This window comes from Temnothorax americanus, unplaced genomic scaffold (genome assembly GCF_048541705.1).
Source record: "Temnothorax americanus isolate GAGA-0224 unplaced genomic scaffold, ASM4854170v1 Scaffold28, whole genome shotgun sequence".
Lineage (NCBI taxonomy): Eukaryota > Metazoa > Arthropoda > Insecta > Hymenoptera > Formicidae > Temnothorax > Temnothorax americanus.
Genome location: NW_027509421.1, coordinates 1250835 through 1278736, shown reverse-complemented (window position 1 = coordinate 1278736; position 27902 = coordinate 1250835). Strand labels below are relative to the sequence as shown.

General features: G+C 41.8%; 1 protein-coding gene across 3 annotated transcripts in view; it reads left to right on the top strand.

Moving 5' to 3' along the window:
• LOC143899603 (pseudouridylate synthase RPUSD2) overlaps nt 1-27902 on the top strand; it is a 121516-nt gene that overhangs the window by 14360 nt on the left and 79254 nt on the right. The window contains exon 1 of one of the 3 annotated variants that reach the window (XM_077409996.1): nt 22501-23546. The exons of the other annotated variants lie outside the window; for them this stretch is intronic. Within the exon in view, the coding sequence (XP_077266122.1) occupies nt 23394-23546 (153 nt within the window). The 5' untranslated portion in view covers nt 22501-23393. Of the gene's footprint in view, nt 1-22500; nt 23547-27902 lie in introns of those variants that run through there. 3 annotated transcript variants of the gene reach the window in all.

Below are 27902 nucleotides of genomic sequence, written 5' to 3'. Positions count from 1 at the left end.
AGGGTACGCGGCAACGCGCGCGTCGTGTTTATAATTATCGCCGCCGTCGCGCGTTGCCGCTATTCCGCGGGCGGAAGGTATACGTGTACATACGTGCCGTATGCGGACCGTCCGTCCCGCGTCTTGGAAGTGAGCGGCAGGCCACCCTGCGATCCGTTAGGTCCAACTATTTCTGTACCGTATGCCCCGGTGGCTCTTTACGCATCGCGCGACCCGCCGCGCCATTCCGCTCGCTCCCCGTTAAAAGACGCTTCGAAAACGTCGAAATCGGAGACGCGAAGGCGTCTTCGTTCTTCATTTGTTTCGTCGAAAAGCCGCGTGCTCGTCTCTGACAATAAGAAGACATTTTCGTTTCCTCTGATTTATCCGCGCCATCTCCGCCGTGTCTCTCGCGTAATTTTGTAAGCTGGCATCCGCACGGACGCGTCGTAGCCTCCGTCCAGCTATTTTAGATTCGTTTGTTTCGACGCGGTTCGCTTTTACTACTCTAAAACTCATAATTAACGTTACATGGCGCAAATATTCTATTGCGCAATGGATTGTTATGTAAGAGTCGCGAAAGATTCTGAGGAGAGATTGCGTGCGCTACAGAGATAAATTCTGTCGCACATTCTCCTATATGTCTCGAGTCTATAACTATATATGTCGTCGATATAAATTATATTGATGGAACTGGATCGACGATGTTGCAAGAAGTAGCGGAGATGTGGAATATTGTGGAAACGGATCGATTTTATCTTTCATGACAAGTCGCAAACGCTGGTACAATACGGCCCAGTATTTACAATTATTAAATTTCGTGTAAGAAAAACATTTCATATCTTGAGACACAGACAGTTTAATATTCACATTTTGATTAGAGATTAATTAGGAATGTACTTGGTTGATTTTGTATTAAAAAAATGGAACATTTACTTTTTACTTAAAATTTGACACTATTAAAATGCATAAGTATAAAATATTCCGAGTGTGGATACTCCGCAATACTATGATAATTACTGGTCGATGAGATAATTACTCATCTTGCATATTCAAACTTTTGTCCCAAATGATATAAAGTCAAATTATTAATAAAAATGGACAGGCTATGAAAAGAATTAGAATAAAACCGGCTTATTTATTATGAAAATAGATATACTTGATATGTTAGTGTGTTTTTTAATAAATTGGTCGGAACATATTCATATTATCTAACGTCAAAATATTTTCTGTTCCTCTTTTGATTCTTTGTGAAATGCATATAAGAGAAATCTCTAAATATTACTTTCTTATATTATACCAGCTTACATAATATTTAATCTTGGAAGCAGAAATCAAATATAGATATCTTCTATAAAAACAATATTGGAAGAGAAAAATAGAGTGCAGTACCTGAAATAACAATGTTATATACGTTATATAAATAATTTATATTTTTATTTTGTATAAATAATACAGTATACATAGATATCTTATTCCAATTTTTATTAACCATGAAGCCATGAATATCACGAAAATATTTAAATACAAATTTTATATTTTAAAAATGCCAAACTTTTATATTTGAAATAATTTTATTTTACTCTTTTTTTTCTCATTTTTCATTAATTATCTGAGCAATAAACTAAATTGAAAAATAGTTTTTTATAATTTACTACATATATATATATATATATGTAGGTCCAGAGGTATGTTCCGGGACTGTTTACGTTTTTTGAAATGTACAGTCCTGGAATATAACGCATATATATGTAATCAGATTCAAAAAACTGTCCCGAAAATTGCCGTAGGACATCAATTTTTTCCAGGACAGTCCTGGAAACTGCCAAATGTCCCGGAATATACCGATATCAAAAATAAAAGTCCCGGAACATACTTCCGGACCTACATATATATATATATATATATATATGATAAAAATGGTTTAATGAAATATTATTAGTGTATTACGTGTCCACGATGTTCTCATTTGCGCGCGTTTCTCGAAAATATTCAATAAATTAATGATTGTACTAACTCCGAGATTAGATATTTGTACTGTTCTATGGTTCACACATTTATTCCCAGATGCTAGATTTCTATGAAATGTTAAATTTATATCCATATTCTACTTTGAACTTTGCACCTCGCTTTGCACTTATGCGCATATATGTACTATGTATGTACATATTATATACATCATATATCCGATCTAATTTTCACACAAATCTATTGTGGTAAAATAAAAAATAATATTTCATTTTCACCGATACGATGTGCAGCGGCAGAATTGTGTGATTACGATAAAACTGACCTGAAAGATAGAAACGTATATGTAAGTTATAGCAATGCTCCTCCGAATAATTAATACAGTAGTGTTGCGAATAATTAATAACTGTGCAGGATTTAATAGACATAAATTATTGATTTTGTCAAATAACAAATATATATAATATGAAATAATTTATCTCATGATTGCTGTGTGTGTGCTCGATGCTTCCTTCTCCTGTCAGATTTTTTCGTTGCATTGGTACACAATTGTGAAAACTCGGTCAATTACGATCACATATTAATTACCAGAGTTACGAGATAATCGTATGACGCACTTTGCTCGACATTTTCCACATTGATCGAACGCACTTTACTATTGTACATTGCAGCGGAATTCCGTTGAAATGCAATCGTGAAAATAATACCAAAAAAATACGATCTTTTAAAAAATACGAAATTTTACGATCCGTTCGATATTCGAAAATCTCGCAAATCAACTCATCGAGCGAAAAATCAAATAGCGGAGGATTTTAACAAATCACGATGTATAAACGCCGAATTTATGCCGTGCAATTGAATACAAAATATGGGCCTGAGGCCTGATTACGGTACTCATTTAAATCACTCGACGACTCGTATTATTATTATTTCGTGCTATATTATTCCAAAGATAATGAGCGATGCAAATTACATTTGGAAGAGCGAAAAATTCAAAACACGTTGCGAGGTACATACATACATTCAAATGTAATCGTTGAAACAGTTGTTACAATTCGTGTAAATATGCGCCAATATCGCGATAAAACAATGATTTGTAATTTTCATCTCTTTTCGCTTCCTTTTCGTGGAATAAATAAATTTTACGAAATACTTGCTTCGATTATCAACGGATTTATCATTAGAGTTAATTAATCGGATTAATAATAGCTAATTAAAAAATAATCACGTTTAGTTTTCTGCTATTTGATATACGATCACGTGAAGTGATCGCTATCCTCTCCTTTTCTTCTCATTGTCAAGAAGCGAATGATAACGCGTTGACTTTGTGTAGAGACAATGCATACGAATAATAACACATATCATCATAAGGTAACGCGTCGGCAGAATCGTTATTGTCTCGAAATTGAATCTCTTGTAAAATAAAATCTCATTAAATATTTTTTATTTTTTATATTTCGATAAATGAATTGTTACCGCACATTTTATGCTTTGTTTTATGAACTGATTAGCATATAAGATTTTTTATCTTTCACTGGTAATCGTTCTCTCTTCATTTTTCTCTGCTACGAGAAAAATGCTACGAGTTTCAGAGAATTTATTAAGATACATAAATATTCTTTTCAAAAATTGATTAATGAAACGTGAGAAGTAAAACTCTGTTCGTGTCTCAAACTTCTCATCCGAGTTTATCTATTAAATCGCGATTGCAATATGGCGTAACGAATATCAAATTGATTATTAAGATCTAGTTATTAAACTGTACTTCAAGAATGGTTTTAGCCAAGTTCTTCAATGGAAACGCAATTATAAATACGGGCGTAAATTTCGCGATTATTGTTGCGACGGATGTAAGTAAGTCGCGTTAAGATATTGAGCAACGAACTAATTGCTGGACTAGAGAGTTGAAATAATTAATAGCGCAGAGCAGAAGGATTACTCCATTTTGCGTAAAAGAATATAAAAGAATATAAAATATACGACGGAGAAACCGATCCGAAGTCAATAATAGTGCTTGCGAAATTGCGAACGATCGCGAGATCAAATCTAATCGTGCGTTTACAAAATTACATCTTTTATCTACTTATTACACGTTTGAAAAGATTTGTAGAATTCCCCGGGACAATAGGATATCGCGAAAACTAAGGGAAGCGGATGTAATGACGGCGGGTTCGCGCGGGCATGGACATCGGGAGTTCGGGGGACACAAACATATTTTCATCGAGCACGCGCCATCGTTACTTCATGAACCATAATTCCGACAATTCCGCGTGAATTTTTACGAAGCTGAAAATAGCGCGTCCGCGGTGTGGAGCACGCGTGGCCGTGACTGCCGAATTTATAGAGCTCCGTCCGAACGTAGTGCCAACTCGAGCATTGTTATCACTCGTTTAACGACTTTTGCGGGCGAACTTCGCCTTTCATTCCGTACCGAGAACTCGGTCGTTCGCGATCGCGGGATCCCGCCATCGACATCGTTTACATCCTCCATCCAGAACGGATACGTCCGAGGGAAGCTCGATTTCCGCCTCGCTCGGTTATCCCGGGTATGATCCGCGAGCGTCGCGCTTCGAAGATTCCGCGAATTTCCGCCGCGATCCACGAGCTTATACATCCACGTGCCCTCCGCGGTTCCATCGATTCACGTCGTAGATATTTCTCGGCTACGAGCATTTTTCTCGTCGGCGTTATCGAGAGGGAGAGACGGAGAGGGAATCGCGTGCTCTCCGTGCTTCGATAATAATAAAAATAAATTCACATCGGTCTCCTTCCAAGCGTGACATCGGGAAAGATCAGAGAGAAGTGGATAATCCATCAAGAAAGCTAATATCTTTAGTATATAGTCGCTGAACGCGCGCCGCGAACAACAAAAGAACCAAATAAAAAATTCCGCGTTTCCGTACAAACGCGTAATATTCTCGCATTAAATAACTACGTGTTAAAACGTGACCAGTGATTAACGGTGATCGCCGCGATTCTTGATCGACAATATCCGCGCCTATTGTGCGCAAAAAAACCGCTACGCCACACGTATGCCTAATCAATTTTTTTCGGCTCGGCGGGCGACGCTGACACACACACACACACACACACACACAGGTCCGTGAAGAGGCGAATAAATTAATTGTGTAGAAAGGCGGCCCCCCCCCCCGGCCACGCAGTTTCCCGGTACACCAGCCAGCCGGTACTAATAACGTTATTATATCACGCTCGCGTTTGTTTCCGTAACGTTTAACGGCGGGTCTCTCACGTATAACTGGACGGTGCGACGGCGCGGCGTGGATTCGACATTCCGCGCACGGTCTGATTTCCGGTTTTTCCACTTTTGCTTTTGCTCCTTTTCTTTTTTTTTTTGTTCTATTTCGCTTATCCGCGCGTGTGAATTTCAACGCGCGAGAGAGCCGGTCAGCCTCGCACAGCTCGCATGAGTAGTGAAAGTCGACCGCCCCGATGTTGGGTCTCGGTCCAGCGACTCGGGCTCTCTGTATGCTCTTTTTTTTTATTTCTTTGATTTTTTTATCTTCGCTTTTTTACGCGACAATCTGCATCCGCGAAACGGGAAGGTACCGGAGGCTGTAAAGCGGCAAGAATTTCCTCGCGCGAAACAACCGCTATCGGCTCCGAGAAACTATACGGAACTACATTTTATATACCGCGGCTAGTACGCGCAGGTGTTTCCGCAGCAATTGATAAAACAGGAATGTTCATGGTGTTTTCATATACATGTTTCTGTCTTATTCCTTTAAATATTTAGACACTCGTCTATCATCTATAATAAATCGCGGTAATTAAGTGACACGGTTTAATTATTTATCTATTCGCGTTCGCGAATAATCTTGTTCTGCATAACTATTAATGCGTTTCAAGGCTTAGAGGTGAGATTTGGATTGCGGAGTTCGCGAGCGGTTTACACATGTCATCGCGCGCAGATAATTTCGTCGATACTTCGCCAACGAACTGACAACCCGACAACTCGCGACGCGACGATATAATCTAGTTACGAGTAGTTCTACTTTATGGACTTATACGAAAGCTCTGAATTATTACACGTCGCACAAAGCCGAAGGCAGTTCAAAGCTAATTCTAATCATCGCCCCTATACAGAGGTATTTATATATTCTGGCTTACAATGTATATGATCGTCCGTGAACCCGACATGCAACATACGCCGGGTTAATAATTTTGGCGCGTATACGCGTTGTACGAAATTTCATCACGCGGCGCCGACAGAACGTGGTGGAGTGAACCCAATGAACTCTGAAGCGACAGTAATGTAGCGGAAATTGTTTATATTTCAACGCGAGAGATTTGTATTGTTCGCCGATCTCGAATGAAGGATGACGTAAAACATGTCGAATCGATCGGTATGATTGATCAATTGCGACAATAAAGCAATCCTCCGACAGCAGTTTCGTATGTGACGTATATGAATTATGATCGCCCGTGTCGAAAACAGCGTTCGGCGGTACGTCGGTCAAGATATGGCGGAGTTAATAGGTCATCGCGCGATGGGAAACGTCCGGCTGGAATTTGTACGAGGCAATCTCGGGCTCTCCCACCGGAGACCGTGCGTGGCAATTACTTTCGCTTAATCGGAAGCCTCGCGGGCATTCTCTATCTGCGTAATATCATCCCAATGCCAATGTAACGGTGTCCTTACGTCATAGTCCACTTGCGTAATATTTCTCTCTCTTTCCCTCTCTCCCCCCATCTCTCTCTTTTTTTTTCGCTGTCCTTGCGACGCCAAGAGCCAAAAAGAATGGACCTTGAACTGGAAAGCGACAACGGCGTTAATAAATTACGTTCCGCAACAGATTTTAAATTTTCTTTTGTACAAAAAGTAAGAATGGAAGACGCAACGGCGAAAGTTTCGAGTCCATTCATATCTCTTATTCAGAGTTTTACTCTAACAATAAGTTCAAAATATTTTTTTTATAAAAATGTTATTTTTGAAATATTTATTAGCAGTTATTACAATTTTATTTTGTAATAACTCTGGACGATGATCATCTGTTGGGTGATGTTGGACGTGTACGCGGCGCTGATGTGCTTAATGTTGTTTCGTTGATTTGTCCGGCATAATGCCGCAAGTGTAAACGAAACGTGGAAGATAAAACGTGGAATGAATTAATGTGGATACGTTACGGCCGTCGGTCGCGACGACGACGAATAGGTGTGTGCCGGTGCCATGAATGTGTTCGTGTACTAACCGTACTGTGGATCAAAGGGTGTCACGTGTGTGCTAAATAAATAGCTTCTATACGCCGCGGACGATAGTTATATAGCTGCATTGCTAATTCGTCAACGACTGATGCAAGATATTTTCGGTAAAGTACACTTACTCGCTAAAATAGTTGTTATACGGCCAAAGCTGACGAAGTGAAAATTTCAAATCGCGATTTTACAAAGAAGCCGCGATGAAATCATGATTCGAAAGCATTTCTCGCTTGTCAGTCTGACACACACACGTTTCGATTTTCAATAAATAATAGTCGATTTGGCACGGCGATCAAAAGATTCGATGATTTGTCGAGGATAAGGAGACGACCGTTAATTCGACGCACGCGACGTCATTAGCCGAAAGTTGTCGGCGCTATAATAATATAATCCAGCGAAACGACGCGTAGTCGTCGTCATCAGAAGTCAGCGATCGGTCCGACCGTTCGCTCTCTCTCTCTCTCTCTGGATTTCTCATGAAAAGCAGTTAAACCTGGACCACAGCCAAGGTGTTCCGACGTTGGTCCCCCGTTTCGCGTCCCGGTGACGGTTTCGATTTCTACTGATTATGGGGGAGACGCGTGGTGGCAACGGCGGCGCGGCGGTGATGCTGCCGCTGCTGCTGCTGCAGCAAGTACAACTTGCTCCGGGAGCGAATTGCAGAGTGCAAGAGACAGAGGAGGGGGGAGGGAGCATCGGGGTCTCGATGTCTGGGCGTCCCCAGGGGCAACAGGTACTCACACGTTGCCATTAGCTTTTCCGGGAGACAGATCGGCCGACCTATCTACCCCAGGGGGGGAGGGGTAAGGGGCGAGAGATCTACCCGGCCGCGCCGCCACGTGCTCGCGCTAAATATAACGTCTGTCCACTGTCTGCCTCTTTCCACCGTCTGTACCTTCTTGTCTCGCCGCCGCGCGTGCAGCCTCGACGCGGTCGCGGGCCCGTTACCTCTTCTCCTCGGAAAGGCAGATGTATTTTTATGGCAAATGGGGCGGAGTAATCAGCAAGCACACGCTGTTTATCCGTATTTATTTATATTAATCTGTCCGAAATATTAACGCATTAACTGTATATAAATCATACTTGTCCGGATGAACGTTTCGTCCGTGAACAAGACCGGCGTGTCGAATTCAATCGACGACAGCTGCACGTGTCGATGTCAATTCCGAGGGAACTTTGAACTTTCGGCTTCTTCATCCGAAGGATAGGCGGGGGAGGGGCACTTTTTGTCAGTCCGAAACTCATTGTATTTCTACGTGGAGAACAGAAAGTTTCAACGCGGCACCGGCCGGGCGCGACGGATGCGTATTGGATTACCCTGTTGTCCTAGTTCGTCGGTCGCGATAAACTCTCCTCGTATATACGATTCTCACCAATCCCACCTCGAAATGCATTTTTCATACTCCCAGCCCGTCCGGCGCGCTACTCCTTTATTTTCTTCGCACACCTATACCATATAATCTAGATATTTTCCACGGTCACGTATGAATTATATCGCGCGTGTAAGATGCCTCGGCATTGAAACGTATAGGGGTGATGAAATCATATTTACAGGAATTGTATTCTCTATTTTCGTCTCGTTTGCCATATTCTATGTCGGGCGCGTCAGCGTGTACGGAAGTCTCGTATTAATTTTTGGGAGCTTTCGGCAATTTGGATATAATTGAATCGCGGACTCCTTTCGAGAAGACGGAGGAGCCAGAAGAAGGCGGAGTAGGAAGGAAGAGGAAAATGGCCGATGGGGCGGCTTATGCGAATAACTCGAGGTTGGCACGGTCACGTCGCGGCTCTCCGTCCGACTCCATGTTCTCGTCATCCTCTCTTTCTTCCTCTCTCTCTCTCCTCGATCGGCTTCCCGGTGCCTCTCGTCCGTCTGCCCCGTCTCCAACATGCCACGGCCAATTTCTGTCCCGCCGCATTTGTCTCTCTTTGCCAATCGTAAAGGCGCTTCGCGGAGCGTTGTGGAGCCGGCGGGAAGCCTGCGGGAAAAGATACGCACGTGGGGCTCGGCGACGCGAGACACGGGTGGCGCGGACGGATCGTCGGAGGTAAAGAGTAGATACACTGTGGCCAGCGCAAAAACCGAATTCCGTCGCGGACCGGCGCGGCGGCGGAATAGCTCGGCACGGTCAACGATCGCGACTCTCCGATAGCTCCGCGCCGCGCACTCGCGCCCGTATCGCCGCATCGTATAGAGACGTGTGTCGCGTAATTCGACCGAAATACCGTGGACAGTTCCTTAATTAAGTTTTACCCGCTGCCAGAGGTATACGATGCATGCACGCGGTGTGTGCCAAGACTAATCCATTTTCCTTCGGATAGAGATCGGAGTTTCAGGAAGTGGATACAGCGATATGAGAAATTTAGACCTGGCTAATTTTTTCGCCACGGAAATAGTTTGTAAAAAGCGTTTGTGATATTATTCTTGGAATAACGTGTTTAACGTCGGTCCAGAAGGTGTTCGCGTATCACAAAATAGATGGTTATTCAACGTATACATGCCTCACAAAGGCGGATCACCTCGTTAGCTGGCTCGTTGTTAACACGTTGTTCCAGCGGGCGCAACATTCATATCGCGTTAAACGTCTGCGTGTAAATTGTCCTTACGAGAGGGCATCCTCGCCACCACCCCGAGACTCGGGTTTTGCTTGAAATACCGGCGCGCGAACTTCTTAATTAACGTCCTTCACCTGTTGCCAAGCGACACAATATACCCCTTCAGGTCATTGCAACGTAAATTACGCTCTCACAAAAAAATCTCATTTGTCTTACTACGACGAAACTATAATATTCTGAACAGTTTCAAGCGCATTTCAAACAAAATAAAATAGTGCGGAGCGTATTTATGGCTGTGCATGTAAAGTTAATTGTCTAACCATGTATATCATGAATTTTAAGTAATATATAACACATAAATGTTATATATATATATATATAGAAATTTGTAATATAAAAATATGTTATTTATATGATATTAAGGAATATGTGACACACAAGAACATCGTGCATTAAAAGAAACATATTAAACTCAGGCTTTTATTAGCGAAAAGTTTTCGCACTGTGCTTTATAAAGCTGTCCTCTATCGGCTGTTGTGAAAGATGTACGGGGTCGGAGCCAGCTTACCGCTAATACGGGCGCGAAGCGTAAAAGAGTTAAATAATGTAAGTAGTCTCGGCAGTCGCGCGGCTATCGTTATGCCACGGCGCGGTGTTTTCGCGGTGGAGAGATGGCGCATTCGCGATGAAAAATGATGTCTGCTACGTGGCAAGTGAGATACGACGTGGCCGGCTAAAGCGGGCTAAAGAGGACTAAGCTTAAGTTAAGGCGATTCGGTAGTGCATCTCTCGACTGCAATGCGGAGCATTGAATTTCCCGACTCGTCGCGGCTGGACTAAAATAAAATATTGCGTATTTTATGGTATTATTTTTAACTGCGCACACTCCGCGACCGTCTTTGTTCGATATTTAATCCGTTCGGCCTCGGCAGAGTAGCCTGAATTGTATAGTATCGACAAGAAAATTCGAGGGAATAAAGACAGGCTCGGAATTAGCGAGCTTCCCGACATTGGTACAGTCGCGGCGCTTTCGTTGTTGGCAAGGCAACGTTTAACGTTTCATCGTGGTTCGTATATAGACATTATGCCCGTCGATACTACGTGAAATATTTAAATGCAAAATTATGCACGACGTTTTCGGTGCGGAGCAACGTAATATGGCTGGAGATGGAAGACGGCGCCGCGGCGATACAAATAAACTCGCGTTTCCCTTGATCTCCGAGACGATTTATTATTTGTTCGTTCGTTTGCCGAAAGGTATTGATATCACACACGCTCCACGTACACGCAAATATACCAAGTTTCCTGTCTCTGTGAAAAATGAATACATTTATGAGATATAATCATTACTGCGTGCATACGGTGACTCGTTAAATTTTTGCAACGTAGGAAACGATTTCAAAAAGAATCTCTACAGACTTTGTGGGATACTCCATGACGTTGTACATCCTACATACATCGGCTGCGACATCTCGGGTATTATTTTTGGATTGCAATTACGTCTCGGTGTGCCAGTTTATTTAATGATTGTTTGTGTCTTGACCGACATTTTTGCCATCGAGTTTGTCGCGCGATGATTTATTCATTAGGGTCGATCGGATGAATACTTATATTCGCGTTTTCATTAACAGCGATTTGTTTGGCCACAATAACACATTACAGCCGAGTAAATGCACATCAGTGCCGATATTCTCTACATAATCGATACGGATTGCCTTCGTCCGGCAAATAATTAGGTCAGACTCAGATTTATTACATTCACCTTTCCCGATCGAAACGTTAAATCAGCATCGCGTAGAAATATTCTTAGAACCTTAAAACGTTGGTATAATTGAAAAACTGGGTTTTCTCCATTTAATCGTTTAATCAGATTTGTTCAGTGGGATATATGAGTGATATTAAATTCTCGAAAAAGAGAGAATTGAACTGATCAAAGAGTAGAATTACCCGTACCAGCTGCGTCGTCAATGTTAACATGTTTTCCCGCTCTCTTTCTCTCGCGACCTCCCTCGATGATCCGATGCTGAATCTTCGGTGCGGTAGGTCATGGCGATTGCAGTAGCATCTGGTAGCAGCGGAGTCGTCGTTATTTTTACGTGGAAAACTTTATTCTCCCTTGATCTCCTTCGAATGAGAAAGTGTCGCGCGAACGGCGGAACGACGACGAAACGAACTAGTCCCATTTCAAAGGAAGCACGTGCCGGCGACGAGTCCCTAAAGACCGTCGTAAAGTTTGTCGATAATGAAATGTCGAAACACCAAACACACACTCGTTCACCGGGGTTCGGATCCTCCCGCGACTGCGAGACTCGGTTACTTTGATGTGCGTCATTAACGGTCTCGTTAGCAGTAATATAGGGGGCCATCCCGCGTCTCGTAAAAAACGTGTCGCTAAACAATTAAGTGGCCGAGAAATAGACGCGTGCGCGTGAGACATTTTTTATCGGTTTTTTTTTTATTTATGTTACCTAAATGAGAGAGCTCGCAAACAGAACTACCAATTGACCGATCGTGTTTCCATTACGACACTTCAGTGGCAGACAAGAGAAAGTTATTTAGCGGCGCGACAGAACACGTCGTTGATTTCGTGACACGAAATTTCGATTTCCCTGCCTTATCTCGTTGAGAGAATAAACGAGATGCATTGCGGTAAATCGTGGCTCGGTAATTTATGACTAATACCTTGAAACGCTTCAGAATTTACTCTTCTCATACAAACGTTTATACGTGACATGCATTTATAACATAGATTTCTATATCGAGGAATATTATGATTCAAATCAATCTCGATTAAAACTAAAAGAATTATTATGAATTTCATATAAGGAAAAATGTGGAGCTTCACAAGCTTCGGATTTTTATCTTTTACATTCAAAGAGAACTCTTTCGAAATGAATCAGGAATTATTTTGGGAAAGGCACTGCATTAATTATATCTGAAAATGAGATATTAACGCTATGAGCAGCTTCAGATTCTTATCTTTTACATTTAAAGGGAACACATTTCGAAATGTATCAGGAATTATTTTGGGAAAAGCACCGTATTTTAATTATACCTGAAAATGAGATGTTAACGCTATATGAGAAAACGAGAGTATTGCTTTTATTTTTAATTAAAACGCTAGATAGCATCATTTTGGTGTAAAATTTCCGTAAATGGAATTTTTTTCGTACCTTTTTGGTTGTAAATAAAACATTGCGCTTGATATAAAGTGTATAGCGACTACCGGTTGCTACCGTGTGCGGAATTTTTGTCGTGCACCAAATGGGATATGGCACCGTTTGCTACCATGTGGAATTTCCGCTACACTTGCCAATTCCGTCCTGTATATGAATGAGGAGTTTTGCGAAAATATGGATATACCGCCAAGATGTTCTCGTTGATGTTTACAAATATGTCCAAATATCACATTATTCATGGAGAATTTATAATTAGATTAATTTACGTCTATCAAATGGCGGGTTACCTAATTCACAAAGCAGATTTTATCAAGAAAAGTCAGGAATTAAATTAATATTTTTATCAAAATTTAATTTAAATTGTGTGTGTGTGTGTGTGCGCGCGTGCTTGTTTTGCTATTCAAAATGTTAAATACATAAATGAAAATTTTGTACATTTTATTAATTTTATTCGTTAGAATTATAATTTTTTCTCAATATTTAGCGTCTTCGATATATGTTGCGGCCGGGACAGTTGTTTTTGCCGGCATGTATGTTTACGAACGCGTCCAATTTAACCATTTTTTTGCGCTAACGTGTTCGAAAAGTGAAGTTCTCTGTACTCGGTACAGGTCGACAAATTTACACTACGTCGGCAGCGCGCGTAAACCACCGCGACCGTTAAAATGCATCACTTGGTCATCGATTTATCGACAAAAATCGAACATGCTAGTGGTCATTGTTGCAGCACACGGCTGCATATTCGCGTTGGCGTATCTGACGTTTAACTCTTCATCTGCAAGCGTTTTCATATACTTTCCACATCGCGGAATCTCTTTACCTTATTTAATTCACACGTAAATTAAAACCACACACACACACATACACACACATACGCACGTAGTTATAAATTTTATTATTAAAATTTTAAATTTAGTTATACACGTGCATGTTTTACATGTACCGTATAATTTTTTAATAACGTATCTCTTGAAGATTAATTAAAATTGGAAATCCTAATATGAGAATATCGAATAACAATAATTTTAGAATTAAGTGATCGATTAATCAATGGAATCGCGTAAAATTTGCCCGTATTAAAATGTGGTTACACTAAACTCGTTATTGACTTTCACAGTTTAAAGTTTAAGTGACATTAATTTTTATAATCTGCTTAAACTGATTTTGATTTCTCACTCTTAATTATTTATAACGAGCTTATCTGACTTATTCGAGACTCGTGAATAGTGTATAAACTTCAAGATTCGATATAATAAATTCCCTGTAATATATATTATATACGATATCCGTGATGCGCGAAGACACCGAACATTTTTACTATGAACGGAATATGACGCTAACGAGCCTATAAAAAGAAGCTCGTAAAATGAAAGTCGTAATGTGCGGTAATAGCTTATATTCGTTTTAAATTAACGCGGCACGCAGAGAACGGAGTATTCGACGTTTATTCGGTACATATGATGCATTAAGTATTTCGTACGCGTCGGAAAACAGCCGTTGTGTTTTCGTAACGGCATGCACGTCGTGTACGCCGTGTTATAATAACAAACACCGACCGTCGCACACGACGTACCGGTTTACCGTTGCGAAAACAAGGTCACTGTGCTTGGTCATGTTATCATTCGCGCGGCGAGCCGCTCCATGCGTTATTTTCCATCGAAATGCGATCGGGACAATACAAGTGCCCCGAGGAAACGCGCTTCTCGCGCTCCTCACGAATAGTCAGTCCGCTGCGCGGCCAATCAATTCCCGCGAGCGATGACTCGCGAGCGGATCGTGGCCGCTGATGGTCGAGATGCAGGGTATCTTCGCGCGTTAGGGCAAGGATCGATGCGACGGACACGGGAATACTGTTTTCCGATGGTTATCTTTAACAATTATTAGGTTTAATATGCACATCGCGGTTCAATTGTCTCGTCTGTTTAAATGTAACTTGGCCATCATCATTTTTAAATCGAGAACGCGAAACGGCACATCGAGAGACTCAGGATCGTCGTGGTCTATCGATCGTTTATCGGTACGTGTTTCGCGGAATGTTCTCTGTATATTTGCGCACCAGCAATATTGAATCTCGGTTGTGAATTCTCGTATGCTCGTCGCGCCATCGTTCCTTTAATTAATTATGCGATATCGAGATAAAGTTGTCTCAGGCTATTTGCAAACTTTCGATCTTCAACGGAACGGTATTTACAACGCGTTTAGCTTGTAGATACAGCTTTGTTTCTTGAGAAGTTTATAAAACCTTCGCCTTTCGAGATTCGCGAGATTCACGCTTCGGGTGTCGAGCGAGATTTTTTAGTGTCACTGTCGTAACGTAACAAAGTGCGCGTCGCGTGTGTAATTAACTGTGTTTTTCGCGAGTGAATATCGTGCTGTGTGCAACGATGGAACCTGAGAGGAGGAGAGGCGGCCTGGGAGGCATCGGGCGATGGAGCAACCTTGAGGTGAGTAATTTATTATTTTTCTGTTGTCTATTACTCAGAAAATTAATTATTTATTCTTACGACGGCCGCACGTGTAACGTATTTCGCGCGCGTACATCGTGTAAGATGAAACATGAAATATTTCTGATCATTATATTTGTATTTTACAGATCGACGTATAGTTTGCGTCACAACTCCGCTGTTGATGCGCATCGTATCGGTGAGTGCGAAACTATCTTTTATCTTGATCGTATATAAGTAATGGATCCGTGAAAAAATTGCATAATGTATTGCTGCAAAATTTACGTAATGTATAATATGTAATATGTATAATTAACATTCAAAATTAAAAGTAAAAAAATATTAGAGGTAAATTTAAAATTTCATAGAGTTATTACTTAAAAATGGATGGCTAAGACAGATTAGGACTCTAATATTTAATTCTGAGATATGTTTTCATATTATACGAAGCGCAAGTTTTTCAGAAAATGCAATACCCCATGAGGATATAATATTTTAATATAATATTATGTTGGATATATATTTTAATCTGAATGAGATTGTAATTGATTACATTTCTGAGTTTATGTAGATAAATAATGGGAGATACAGAGGAATAAAGAGAAAACAATAAAATAATATTATAACAAGCTTTTGTAGAGATGATAAAGATTTTGTTTGAAATCCCCCATGGGGATGGTGTTCATATTTCAAGGATAACGAAGATCGGAAGAAAATATTTATGTTAAATGTATTTGAAATAGAAGATATTGTGTGAATTTAAATGAAATTAATAATACAAATAATATGAATAATAATATGAATACAAACATAAGGAAAATTTGTTAATATTTAGATGTGACTTTATTTTCTCTTCCTTTCTCTCAAATGTTTTCTTAATAGAATTTTAAGTTTCTACCTGGCTTCTTTATTTTTTCTGTCTAAAGATACAATATTTTATAAAATATTAAATCAATATATTCCGAGTGTTTAATATATATATATGCCATAAAGATAAATAAAAGATATATGACATAGTTACATTATATAATTTAAAACTAATTTATTTAGTACGAAATGTACTTTAATAATTATTAATTGCTTTTATGCTGACATTTCTACTTTACTCTTCCATAGCCTATCTATCCGTATATTTATTAATAACTTTATATTACTTACATTAAGTAAAGAGATGCGACGTTCGTAAAATATTTTATCGTAAAATTTATTCACGGATTAATTAAGTTAAGTAATTAGCGCGTAACATTTAAAATGCTTTAGTGGTTATTACTGTTAGTAATACGAAATTAAAATACAAACTCAGCTGAATAGTAAAGATTGATATCGCTTGAAAATTGATAACAGTATATATGTATACATATGTACACAGTTACGAGCTTAGGTACACGAATTCTATATAACGATATTCTTCAATATTAATCGTTTATAATTTTAAAATTATTATCTCGACATTTATATTAAAATTGTCAATTTTAATTAATTTGCAAAATACACTTTTAAAATATTGCACGATGGTTGTGAGATACTCTGCGTAATTAACCTTACGTGAGGCTAAAATATCGTTCAAGTATTCTTGTTAGCAAGAAAACAATCAACTCAAACAGAGTAGAGCGCGAATTACAATTCTAAGTCAACTAATGCTATTTGGTTAGAGTTGGCGAACTAGTTATCACGTGTTTTCCTCATGTTTGTAAAACGCCGAGATGCATAAAGCTAAGATCGAAACTATAGTACGAATGAAGTTTGACCTTTTCGTCATAAGTTTATCGAAATCGAGTTTTTTTGTAACAAAAATCCATATGTATATCATGCACCTTTTTCACCGTTATTGTCGCCCAAGCGAGCCCGTGACCACTATACTGGCAAGTCGACAGAAATGTCTAACGCGATGACACGGACTCGCACGGACGTTTTCCTTTCAAAAACTGCAATGAAAATCGAGGCGCCGCGAGGCCTCTTTTATCCGACGGCGTACAAATATCACGAGAGTAAATAGCCCGGGGCGCGGCTCCCTTTGTCCACCCACGCGAGTTATAGCACCAAGTGGAGAAGATATATACACGCGACTGTAATTCACCTTGAGCCTCTGAGAGACGAGATTGCCGGCTGGAGAACCACCCGCAGTCGTCCATTTCGGTTTAGGAAGAAAAGTCCGCAACGGGAACGGCGGAACCGGGGGGCACACCTTTGGTAAATACGTTCTGCATGCGCACTTGCGCTCTGTGAAACCCGGCAACCGTTATTTTTAATCAATTATAAACTTGCGTTTTTCTTCGTTATCTTTGATAACGATTTTATACTTTAGAAGATATCTCTCTCTCTCTCTCTCTCTCTCTCTCTCTCTCTCTCTCTCTCTCTCTCTCTCTCTCGGTGTATAAGGAATATGTCAGTTATATTATTATGCATATCAAAGGATTATAAATTTATACTATATCCAATTTATTAGCATATGCGTTTGATCAAGTTGACCTGGAGATTCTTATACATCTTTGCCCCAGTCAACGTGATAGGAAGGATCGCTGGAAGATTATCAAGAGACAGTAATTTGACAGTTAACATTTGTTTCTCGCGTAAGTGGATTACGATTTGCATATTCGCGTTACGTCGACCGAACAAGCTGTTAGTAAGTCGACCAGCGGGGCTGATGTGTCACGATATAAAAAGAAAGGGAAGGGAGCGAGGGAGAGGAGGAAAAAATATAAACGTGACCCACGGCAATTATCGTTTTAAACTAATATAAAAACGTAACTAATATTAATTCGTCCTGTCAGCGTTGATAATCTAAAAATTATTTATTTCGAGCTTACCTTTTCGCGTCAGGTCACATCAGATTTACATCTTGTTTTCACATTATTTCATATTATTATTTTGTAGATGTATCTAAAATGTATGTTTGGCGAGCGTATATCGATTTGTATGAATGGGTACTAAATGCCCGTAAAAGTGGGACGCGCGTCAGAGAAAATTTTTTAATCGGGCACGCGATCCTGCGTGCGGCCCGTGCGTGTATTCACCCGTATCGAGTGATACGGCTACGTTACGTTAATGTGTGTTACGCAAAAGTTGCTCCGGTGGCTCCCGTGTCAACGATCCATCGCGTGCGTGCGCATTATGAAAGTACGTTTATAACGGGTGTAACCGAACGAAGGGAAAGTAGCTCGGCACGTATACGGAAAGCTCGACGTACGAGCGACGCCTCTCCTTTTGTTTGGATGCGTCTTGACTCTTGCAGACAACGCGTGTTTATGGCGGTGGACAAAGGGAACGTGCGGTTCGCGTCAACCGCGAAATGTGTTCACGACGAATACACTTTACGATAATGCGCGCCGGCTGCTCGACTTTTATCTAACGGGTGAGGATCCCTTTAAAGTTTCCAAGTCGCTCGAATCGGGCTCGAAGATCTCTAGCTTTCACGACAACGCTATAGATCGGATTGTCGGCAGGTTTCCCCCCCCCCCCGTCGGATTAATCTTTTTGTTTGGAACTTACTTTTACGTAGCGCCCGAAACTTTAATCTCGATAAAAAAGAGCATAAAGAGTTTCGAAAGTTCAAGTGTAACCAGGAAATATCGAAAACTTCATCGTTGGACGTGGAAGAGTTCTTGCTTATATAATTTACTGATATTCCGAAAGCGAATGTTTGTGGGAACTAAAATATTCGCTCGCAGTCGCGATTCAGCTAATATTCCCGAGATCCATTTCACCGGTTCGAAGATGCGCGCCGAAATGTAAATTTTATTGCGATACAAATTGGAAAAGTTACAGTGCGTAGACCTTCGTATATGCACATACCGAAAGCTGAACGACAGATGCGTCGATGATGAGCGAGCATCGATCATCTTTCTTTTATGAACGAGACTCACGAGTCACAAGTGATTTTTGCGAATTACACATTTTGCAAGTCGCGCAAATAGAAAAGCTCCGCGAGTTTTGTCATCGTTGTGTGTGTTCCTTCGGTTCCTAGGCAAAACTTCGATTGGATTAATACAATGTCACGAGCAGCCCGTGGATTCTTCCTCTCGCCAAGTTTTCAGTTGCTTTTCTCATCCTTTTTGCTGCTCCGTTAAGCTGAATAACACAATGTCTGAATTCCTTGTAAAATCGCTAGACGAAGCGTCTTTGAGACTCGATCATAATTTGATCGAGGCGGGGTTTCAAATTTGCAAGAATAACATGTTTTTCTCGGTGGAGAATTTTCTTTTGTACTCCTGTCTGGTTTTTATGAGTGTTATGAGTTTATACGTGCGCTCCTGAGGTGTCAAGTAATTAACGGAATCGTTAATCAACGACTCCGGAAATTCCCCACCGTTAAAGTAGCGAAACCCTGTTATTAGCAAGAAACGTCATCAGCGCATTAATATTAATATTCGGCAGCCGCTCGTGCACGCGGCCAATCGTTTGTCAATATTTACTTTGACATATTTGACATATTACATCCAGCGCATCTCGCGCACAGTTATTCGCCGATGGCTGTATAGATCGGGGAGGGCAATTCAAGAAATTGATCGCACGTTACTTTATGAGTTGATATATCCGATAGAGATATGCGAATCTAGAATTTTTGATGTCGAGTCAAATCAAATCGAATTTCACTTTCTCTTTCGAATTCGAATCAAATCGAATCAACAAAATTTCATTCGAATCGAAGCGAATCGAATCGAATTGAAATGTAATTTGTAATTTACAATATAATTTTTATTAGATTAAATTGTAACGCGTATATATATATATATATATATATATATAACTAACGAAAGACTTTTAATGTAGAAAATAATATTAATTATGTATAACATAAATTCTTTAAAGCAAAAGACGTATTTAAATATTTAAATAAAACTACTAAAATATACTTTATTTAATGTTTCAGTAACTGAAAAACCATTAGGTAGAAAATTATAGATAAATTATTAAAATGCTCTAATGTAATATCCAATATCATTTTTACCCACGTGCATATATAGAAATTAAAATAAAAAAGAATACCTATCGTTTATTTTATTATCAAAACTCATAGCTCTCTTACTATTGTTTAGGTATGTTTAAATTTTTACTTACAGTTCGATAGGGTCATATAGGGCACGTCAAAAATAAGTAATAAACTTTTTGACTATACTTAGCCGCTCGCAGTAAGTGGTTATAATATTGAATGCGCTCACTGAATGCTAACATGATCGCATTTTTGCTTATTAACGGGAAGTTATTTTATAAAATTGACAATGTATATGTATTCGAATTTGAATGCTCTATAATATCCACCACGCGATACAGTGCGTATAGACCTCCGCATTTGCACATACCGAAAGCTAAACGACAGATGCGTCGATGATGGGCGAGCATCGATCATCTTTCTTTTATGAACGAGACTCACGAGTCACAAGTGATTTTTGCGAATTACACGTTTTGCAAATCGCGCAAATAGAAAAGCTCCGTCCTTGCCCCAGGTACAGTCTCCTTTTCAGGCGTACCCTGTATACATTTCAATGCCATATGGAAATGGAATGGCCGACGTCACTCTGCGGCTCGAAAGTGAATGGAGGGAAACACATCATGTTTACACGCAAGATATTTGTCTTTCCACCGCCGCGCCGCGAAACGATATCGGCCGCTCCAGTTCCATTTTGGATAACACACGACTTGTTCGCATAACGTCGAACTCCGTCTTCCACGATATTATCAGTTCGGGCTATATGTTTAGAGTGATATGCGGTCGCGTCTGCTCGGCAATCCCCGTCGATTGCGAAGGACGACGGACTTGTCCGGAGTCTACATAATTCGCAAAGTAATATCGATAAATAAGTGATATAAACGAGTCGACGGGGGCCGCGTTACGACGGACACGAGCCCGTCTCCGGGACTGATGAAGTTAGATGGGGTCAGTTGCCCGGGTGTACATCCAACTTCGAGACAGCCTAATTAAACTACACTCAGTTATAATTTCTCCGAATATGCGCGTTGCGCGGAGTATCCGCTCATGCGAGTATCGGCTCGGCCATGGAAACGCTGTAAATTTACTTCGTAATTAAAGTGTTATACCGATACACGATCGAACCGTGAAGTGAAAATTTAATCTACCCTTCTTGTTCTATTATAAAATAGAAAACTTTCTTTTTATTTCTGCGTCACAGAGAGAGAGAGAGAGAGAGAGAGAGAGAGAGAGAGAGAGAGAGAGAGAGAGAGAGAGAGAGAGAGAGGGAAACATTGATTGCTCTCAGGAAGCGAAGCTCATGTTGAGCGATTATTTTGGTCACGATGGTTACTGGTTATTTTCCTATCTTTATCGTTATTTACCACGCTGATGATTAATTGTCGTTATTTGCGCGTGTGATTCCGCCTCTTATTTACGTCGCCATTGTTTCAACTAAAATTAGCCGGATTATCTCGAGTTTTTATTATCGTTACGTAGAGGCGTTATATATATATACATTTCTGTCGTATCTTCGACTCGCATTGACATCCGGCGGCTTGCTCTCGCGGTTCACGTCGAGATTACTCGTGAATCGGATCTCCGTTATATCTCTGACGTAGACATGCGTCAGGCGCTTCTGTTCGGCGGTCTAACCGAGCTGCTCCGAAATCAGCGAGCCAGCGAACTGAATGATTCGGATTCAGCATAAGTTATACCGCCCGGCGCCCGATGGATATCCCTTAATTCTCGTGAGCGAGTCAACGCTCGCCGCAACGTGCTTCCTGACAAAGCTCGATTCTGCGACGTTCGTGCGCGCCATCGGTTTTCGAGCGCACATAAATGAAATTTTCGCGGGGAACAAAGTTACCGCGGATTCAGTTCGGAATATTCCCCTGGTTGAATATTTGCCTATCAAATTTTTTGCGTTTCTAATTCTGTGTTCACAATTCTGTAAAACTCCATTTTTGTTCAATTTTTGTTATTGCAAGTTGAAAATCGTATCGCAAGTTCTCGTAGATAGTTTTCATAATAATATTATGTAAAAATAATGTTTTACTATACTACACAAATCTACGTGAGATTTAAGCGCATTATTACTTTTTCTCAAAATATATTATTATTTTTAGCACCGTGTACATAAAAATTAATGTCTATTAATTAAAACGAAGGATATATATTTAAAAAGGTTAAATATCGATTTTATTAAAAAATTACAAATAGCTGTCTGCTCTTAATCACGATAAAGATAGCACACAACGGCGGGAAGAATAACAGATTGAAGGATATATCTCATTTCCTCGCTCGAAATTCTTTGGAACATTTTTTCACCTTAACGGTTTTATAATAACAAGTTTGAGATAAGAATATGTAATTTAAGGTATTTGTCGATAATTACATTTTGCATAATTCGAACTAAACTCGTTTTGCGGCGGCCGGCCCGGCGCGGCGCGGCGGTGACGGTAGGGAGGGAACGATGGTGGGAGTCGACGCGCGCGGCCAATGCGGCCATGTGCTCGTGTCGTAGCGCACGATCACGATCAGTCGACGCCGCGCGCTCGCACCGAACGGTTAACCTTGCCGAGGGGGTATCTCCTCGCGAGAGGACAAACGTGTTGTATCTGCTACATACGAGCGTATTCCCCCTCCCCCTCGTTCTTCTCCGTACGACGTGCGCGCATAACCTCGCACGCACAAGTGCGCGCGTGTCACGTGTGTCACGGGACACCGAGCGCGGCAATTTATTCCCGCGATGCACTTTTCCCGAGCGCGCGATGACGACGGTGACCGCGCGTAATCGTTTCTCGCATCCTTCGAGCATCCTTGTGTGACGTACCTTTTCGGTCGCGAGCGCGAAAAGCCGTGAAGGAGGAAAAGAGGAGCGAGCGCCGATCGAGAGGACTCCCGGGACAGCCATCTCGAAAAATGCCAAGGTGATCGTCTCACCCTTCACGTCCCTCTCATCTCCTGGAAAGACGATCGTCCGCGCGAAGCACCGTGTGCTCCTTTCGCGTCGGGATCTCCGTTGGTTCCGCGCGCGCGCGCGCGCGTTTCTCTCCCGATCTCGTCCCGTCGTGTGCGAGCTGGAGCGTGAGCCTCCCAGGAGACACGTCTGTCGATCGCGATTGAGATCCGCCGGCCAGGATGCATCACACGGCGCCGTGGTATCTGCCCTGGGGCCTGAAGCTGGTGCCGCTGCCGATTCCACCGGGACACCCGGCTTCCGGCATCCCGAATCCCGCTGGCCTACACCTCCTCACGCCCTTGCCGGGAATCTACGCACCGGAGCCGCGTAAGGTACGCCACGATCCCTCTCGTACTCCCGTACTCTCGTTCCGCGACTTTGTAACTTCGCTATTGACTTAATTTCTTCCGCGGCACGCTTTTCGCGCATCTTTTTCGCAAAACGTAAAATCTCATTTCGAAAGTAATACAACGACGTCGCGAGCGAGGAAGAGAGTTACCTCGATGCCTCGCCAAAAATTGAGTTAAGCGGGCTAGGAAAAAGTTGGGAAATTGATTTCGGGTCCCGGAGCGAGACTCAAATGAGATATATCGCGCTTCACGTTCAAGCTGCGAAATTTTAACTTTAGAGTCGCCCAGGTTTAAAGTTCGTTATCGCCGAAGAAAGCGCGGCGTTTCGCTCCTTTCGGTTATCGCCGAACGAGTCTCGGCCGTCTCGGCGATCGTGCCTCGAGCGAATGTTTCGTTGAGAACGAATCGACGAGGTATATAGCCGCGATTGAAAAGTTGCAATGTTGTTTCGCGGAACTGATGGGAACCGTATCAACCGTCTTCCCTCTTTCGCGGAATCACCCACGAGCGGTGCTTTGAGCGACTTCCATTCGTCAATGGAAATATTTAGGGCGTGATTTATTTATATCCCATGATGCCGCTGACGGACGTATATAGATCGGAATAGATCGTTTAGTTAGGGGCTGTGATGGTTGATAGAGAGAGCGGGTTATAGGCGCGATTGCATCAAGCGTTGTGCGCACGATGACGTGAGCGGCGAGATGATGTGCCGTGTTCTTGCTTCTCTTCGTGAATCACGCTGTGTCGCAATCGAGGCATCAGATTATCATTTTATTCAAAGTAAGGACTATGAATATAAAATGATGAACGATCTTGGTTTAATTGACAGGTATTACCCGCGTCGTCTTTCGTTGAAGCTGCAGTAGCTAAAAATTTGCATTTGGTTACCTTAATAGACAAATAATTAAATTGCATTGTAATATTGCAGTTTATATATAAGTTTATATATTCCTTTTTGGTAGATATACACGAAAGATTTCAATTGTTGAGCATATTCGCTGGGAAAGGTGAAAATTGAAAAACGTTGACGAAAGAAGCTCGCCGGAATTAGACTTGCACTCTATAACAGACATTTTCTGCGTTATTACCATTGTCAACAATATATATTATGTCGCGTAACGAGTTCTCCTATTTATAAATAACGAGATAAATAATTAGACCTGGTCCGTGTGCCAAATTCGATCCAGTTATCTGTCTGTCCTTAGCGCGCTTCTATTCTAGGTAAAATCTAAATAGTCGGCGCGTGTACGAAGACTACGAAGGCGAATGCATCTAAAATAACCCGCAGAATGCTCGTCGCGTGTATTAGAGATAGCGTGACGGGTATTCATACCAGTCGACGCGCGCGTACACGTCCCGCGAGGAGTCAGCAACCCTAAAGCACGAGGATCTTTGAATTCGAATTTGCGTTCGGATGCCATGCGAACGATGGGTGCTGAACGACCCGATATCTGGGCTAGCAAAAATTGGCCTTCGGTATCGCCGATAAGCGAGCGAATCAATTTGTGCGGCGGCGGCTTGTCTCCGCCAAGCCCTGACAAATGAAGAGATACTTTCTTCGTTTTCTTATCTCTATTTATCTAACGGCTTTAGAAGAGAAAGAGAAAAATAAAGCGGAGAATTGTCCTCTCACGAAAACCGGGATTCTAATAATAAGACACGAAACTTTCGCGAGTTGCGATTGGCGGAATCCGCGCGATTCGACTCCGAACCACTCTTTCGCACACGCTTCGTCAAACTCAATATAACTATACGTAAATCTCTCTTCCCACGTGTTCGGCGCGTACTTAATAGCGCTTCTTAATGCTGTCGCACTTAAAACGTGCATTTTAATAATGGATAGAGATCGATTTCGAAATGCGCGCAGGCGGAGGACGCGAGTGTTCATTCCATCGTATTTCCAGAATGGAGCGGTCCATTCCGTATATCGTCGATTGGAAAACTCGATCTGACAAGTTCCAGGACAAAGGCGGGATCGTAGACGTATATAATAGACTGAACATCGCCATTGGAGAGCGTCCAGTAAGATCTGAAGGATAGAAGATATGCTTGCGGGGACGCTTTCCTTTTCTAATTGTCACAATTAGAAAAGGAAAGCATCTCCGCAAGCATGTCCTTCGGATCTTGCCGGAAGCTCTCCAATGGAAATGCTCGGTCTATTATATACGTTTTACGGGCGGGATATACCTACGGAGAGACGTCGCGCGACGTCTGCGCGCGGCTTCGGAATAATGAAATTACCGGGAGGCAAAAGTGGCCCACCTTCCCTCGCGCTTGCATCCCGCCGCTCTCAGGGCCACCCTCCTTTGGGTGAAGAGCTTGCGGGGGAGGGGGGGGGGGCGTTCTCCTGAAAATTCATGTCGAGCAGGCACACGGGTCGTCGTCGTAGCAGCGCACCACCGGCGGGTACGCTCCAATGGCGCGGTAAACGTTTCCCGAGTGCATACCTATAATTTGACGAGCACTTTGCCGTCACTTCGCTTCGCCGTTCGCATTTGCGGGCGGCTCTTTTCCGCCAGCGACGCGCGCTCCTGCCCGGAGCGCGGCATTACCGTAAGTCGTGGGATATAAAGTCCTCGGGACAGGAGAAAGAAAGAAGGTCACGTCGCACACAGCGACCACCGCCGCGACCGTGCCACGCACGATGACGTCGATCGAAGTGAAACTTAGTTAGAGGAAAACCGACTTTAGTTTTAAAAGGCTCTAAGCCTGAACGTTACCGAATTGCCGCGAGCGATGGAGTCAATTTTCGTCGATTAGCAGATTTTAGCGAATTCGTTGGTCGAAGGAAGAAACGACGGCAGTTTTGATATCGCTCATGTATATATCTCATATATGAATTAGCCAAAATCTACTGATCGCGCGCGAGGCCCGCTTTTGCCTTCCCGGATATGTGGATCACGTAGTTATAATGCAGCCACGTGTGTGCACGTGTTGCACGCCAAGTTACGCGCGGGAGTCGACGATATGGCACGGGGAAATTTCACGGAGCGAACAGGTGCGCCGCGTCTTTTCGCCCGGTTCGGCGATCCGTCTTTCCCATCGCGGAAATCTAACGCTCGATCGACCGCAATTCGACGTCCCATGCGAGTGCTTTCAGAGCGCCTCGCGCTTTTCGGAATTTCCGACATTTCAAGAAGAAGCGGGTATATTAACAATAATATGACATTTAACTATTAAACTATATTAAACTATTAAATTATCGATATTTTCCATTCTGATGCTGCGGTATATATACTTGAACATTAATGCGTTCTTCTACTTGATATTGATATTTGGCACTTTGCCCGTTTTCTCTTTCTCTCTCTTTTTCTCTTTATTGGATTTTATTTAATGGACTTGTTGACATATCCGTAATCGACGTGTCTTCGAGCTTGGATTCGCCTGTCGTCCGAGCAAAACCGAACGGCGGTCGATCATCGTGCACCGATGACTTTTAGCATGGTGGCGATAATTGAAATATTCGATTTCCATTGATTATACGAAACGAATTTTATAGAGAATATCGGCATTTATTAATTTATTATCTATGCACTTGATAACTGAGATAACGTCAAATTCGCGGGAGATTTAGGTACGTATTTCAACTCTCGGTTTATCTTCGATGATCCGATTCACAACGAATACATTTTCGCAACGTTGATTCGTAACTCGTTTATTATAACTGTTATTATTGCGCGCCGGCAATATTGCGTTTAATACTCGTTATTTTGCGCGCAAAGTATGAACAGGTATTATATCATTATCCTCATAATAATTGTGATCCGACGATCGTAGTTATATAAAGTGCCCATTAGTTTCTATATGCGGGATAGCTTCGCAGAGCGTGTACGCCAGAAACGAGAGTCTTTTTTTTTGTTCTCGGAAGAAGTTGAAATTGAGTTTCTCTAAGCGAAGTTTTAATTTGCAGTCGTTTTCATAATTTCTATATTTTCAGAGCCGGACATCTTGGTTATTTAATAAGTCTCGGATTAAAGTTTTCCCCAAGATAGATATTAAATGTTAGAAATGTTTACATATTAAGCGCGCGCCCGGTCGTGAAGTCGGAGAACTCGCGAGAGGAGCCGATTTAATTCTCGAGCTCAAGCAGCTCAGTTAATCAAGCCCTCAATTAAGCCCCCGCCTCGCTGGGATCGATTCAATTGTGAATAACTTGAAGAATCATTCTCTGAGACAATTGCGCGTGCGTCTCTGACTAATTTCGACGAGCCGTGTGCGACGAGCTGACGAACGTTAAATCCCCGATACCGCTGCTCTCGCGCCCGTGCAACGGAATCTGTCAGTTAAGGACACGTTCTCTCGTCCTTATACTAGAGAAAATCGATTTTCTTAGGATTT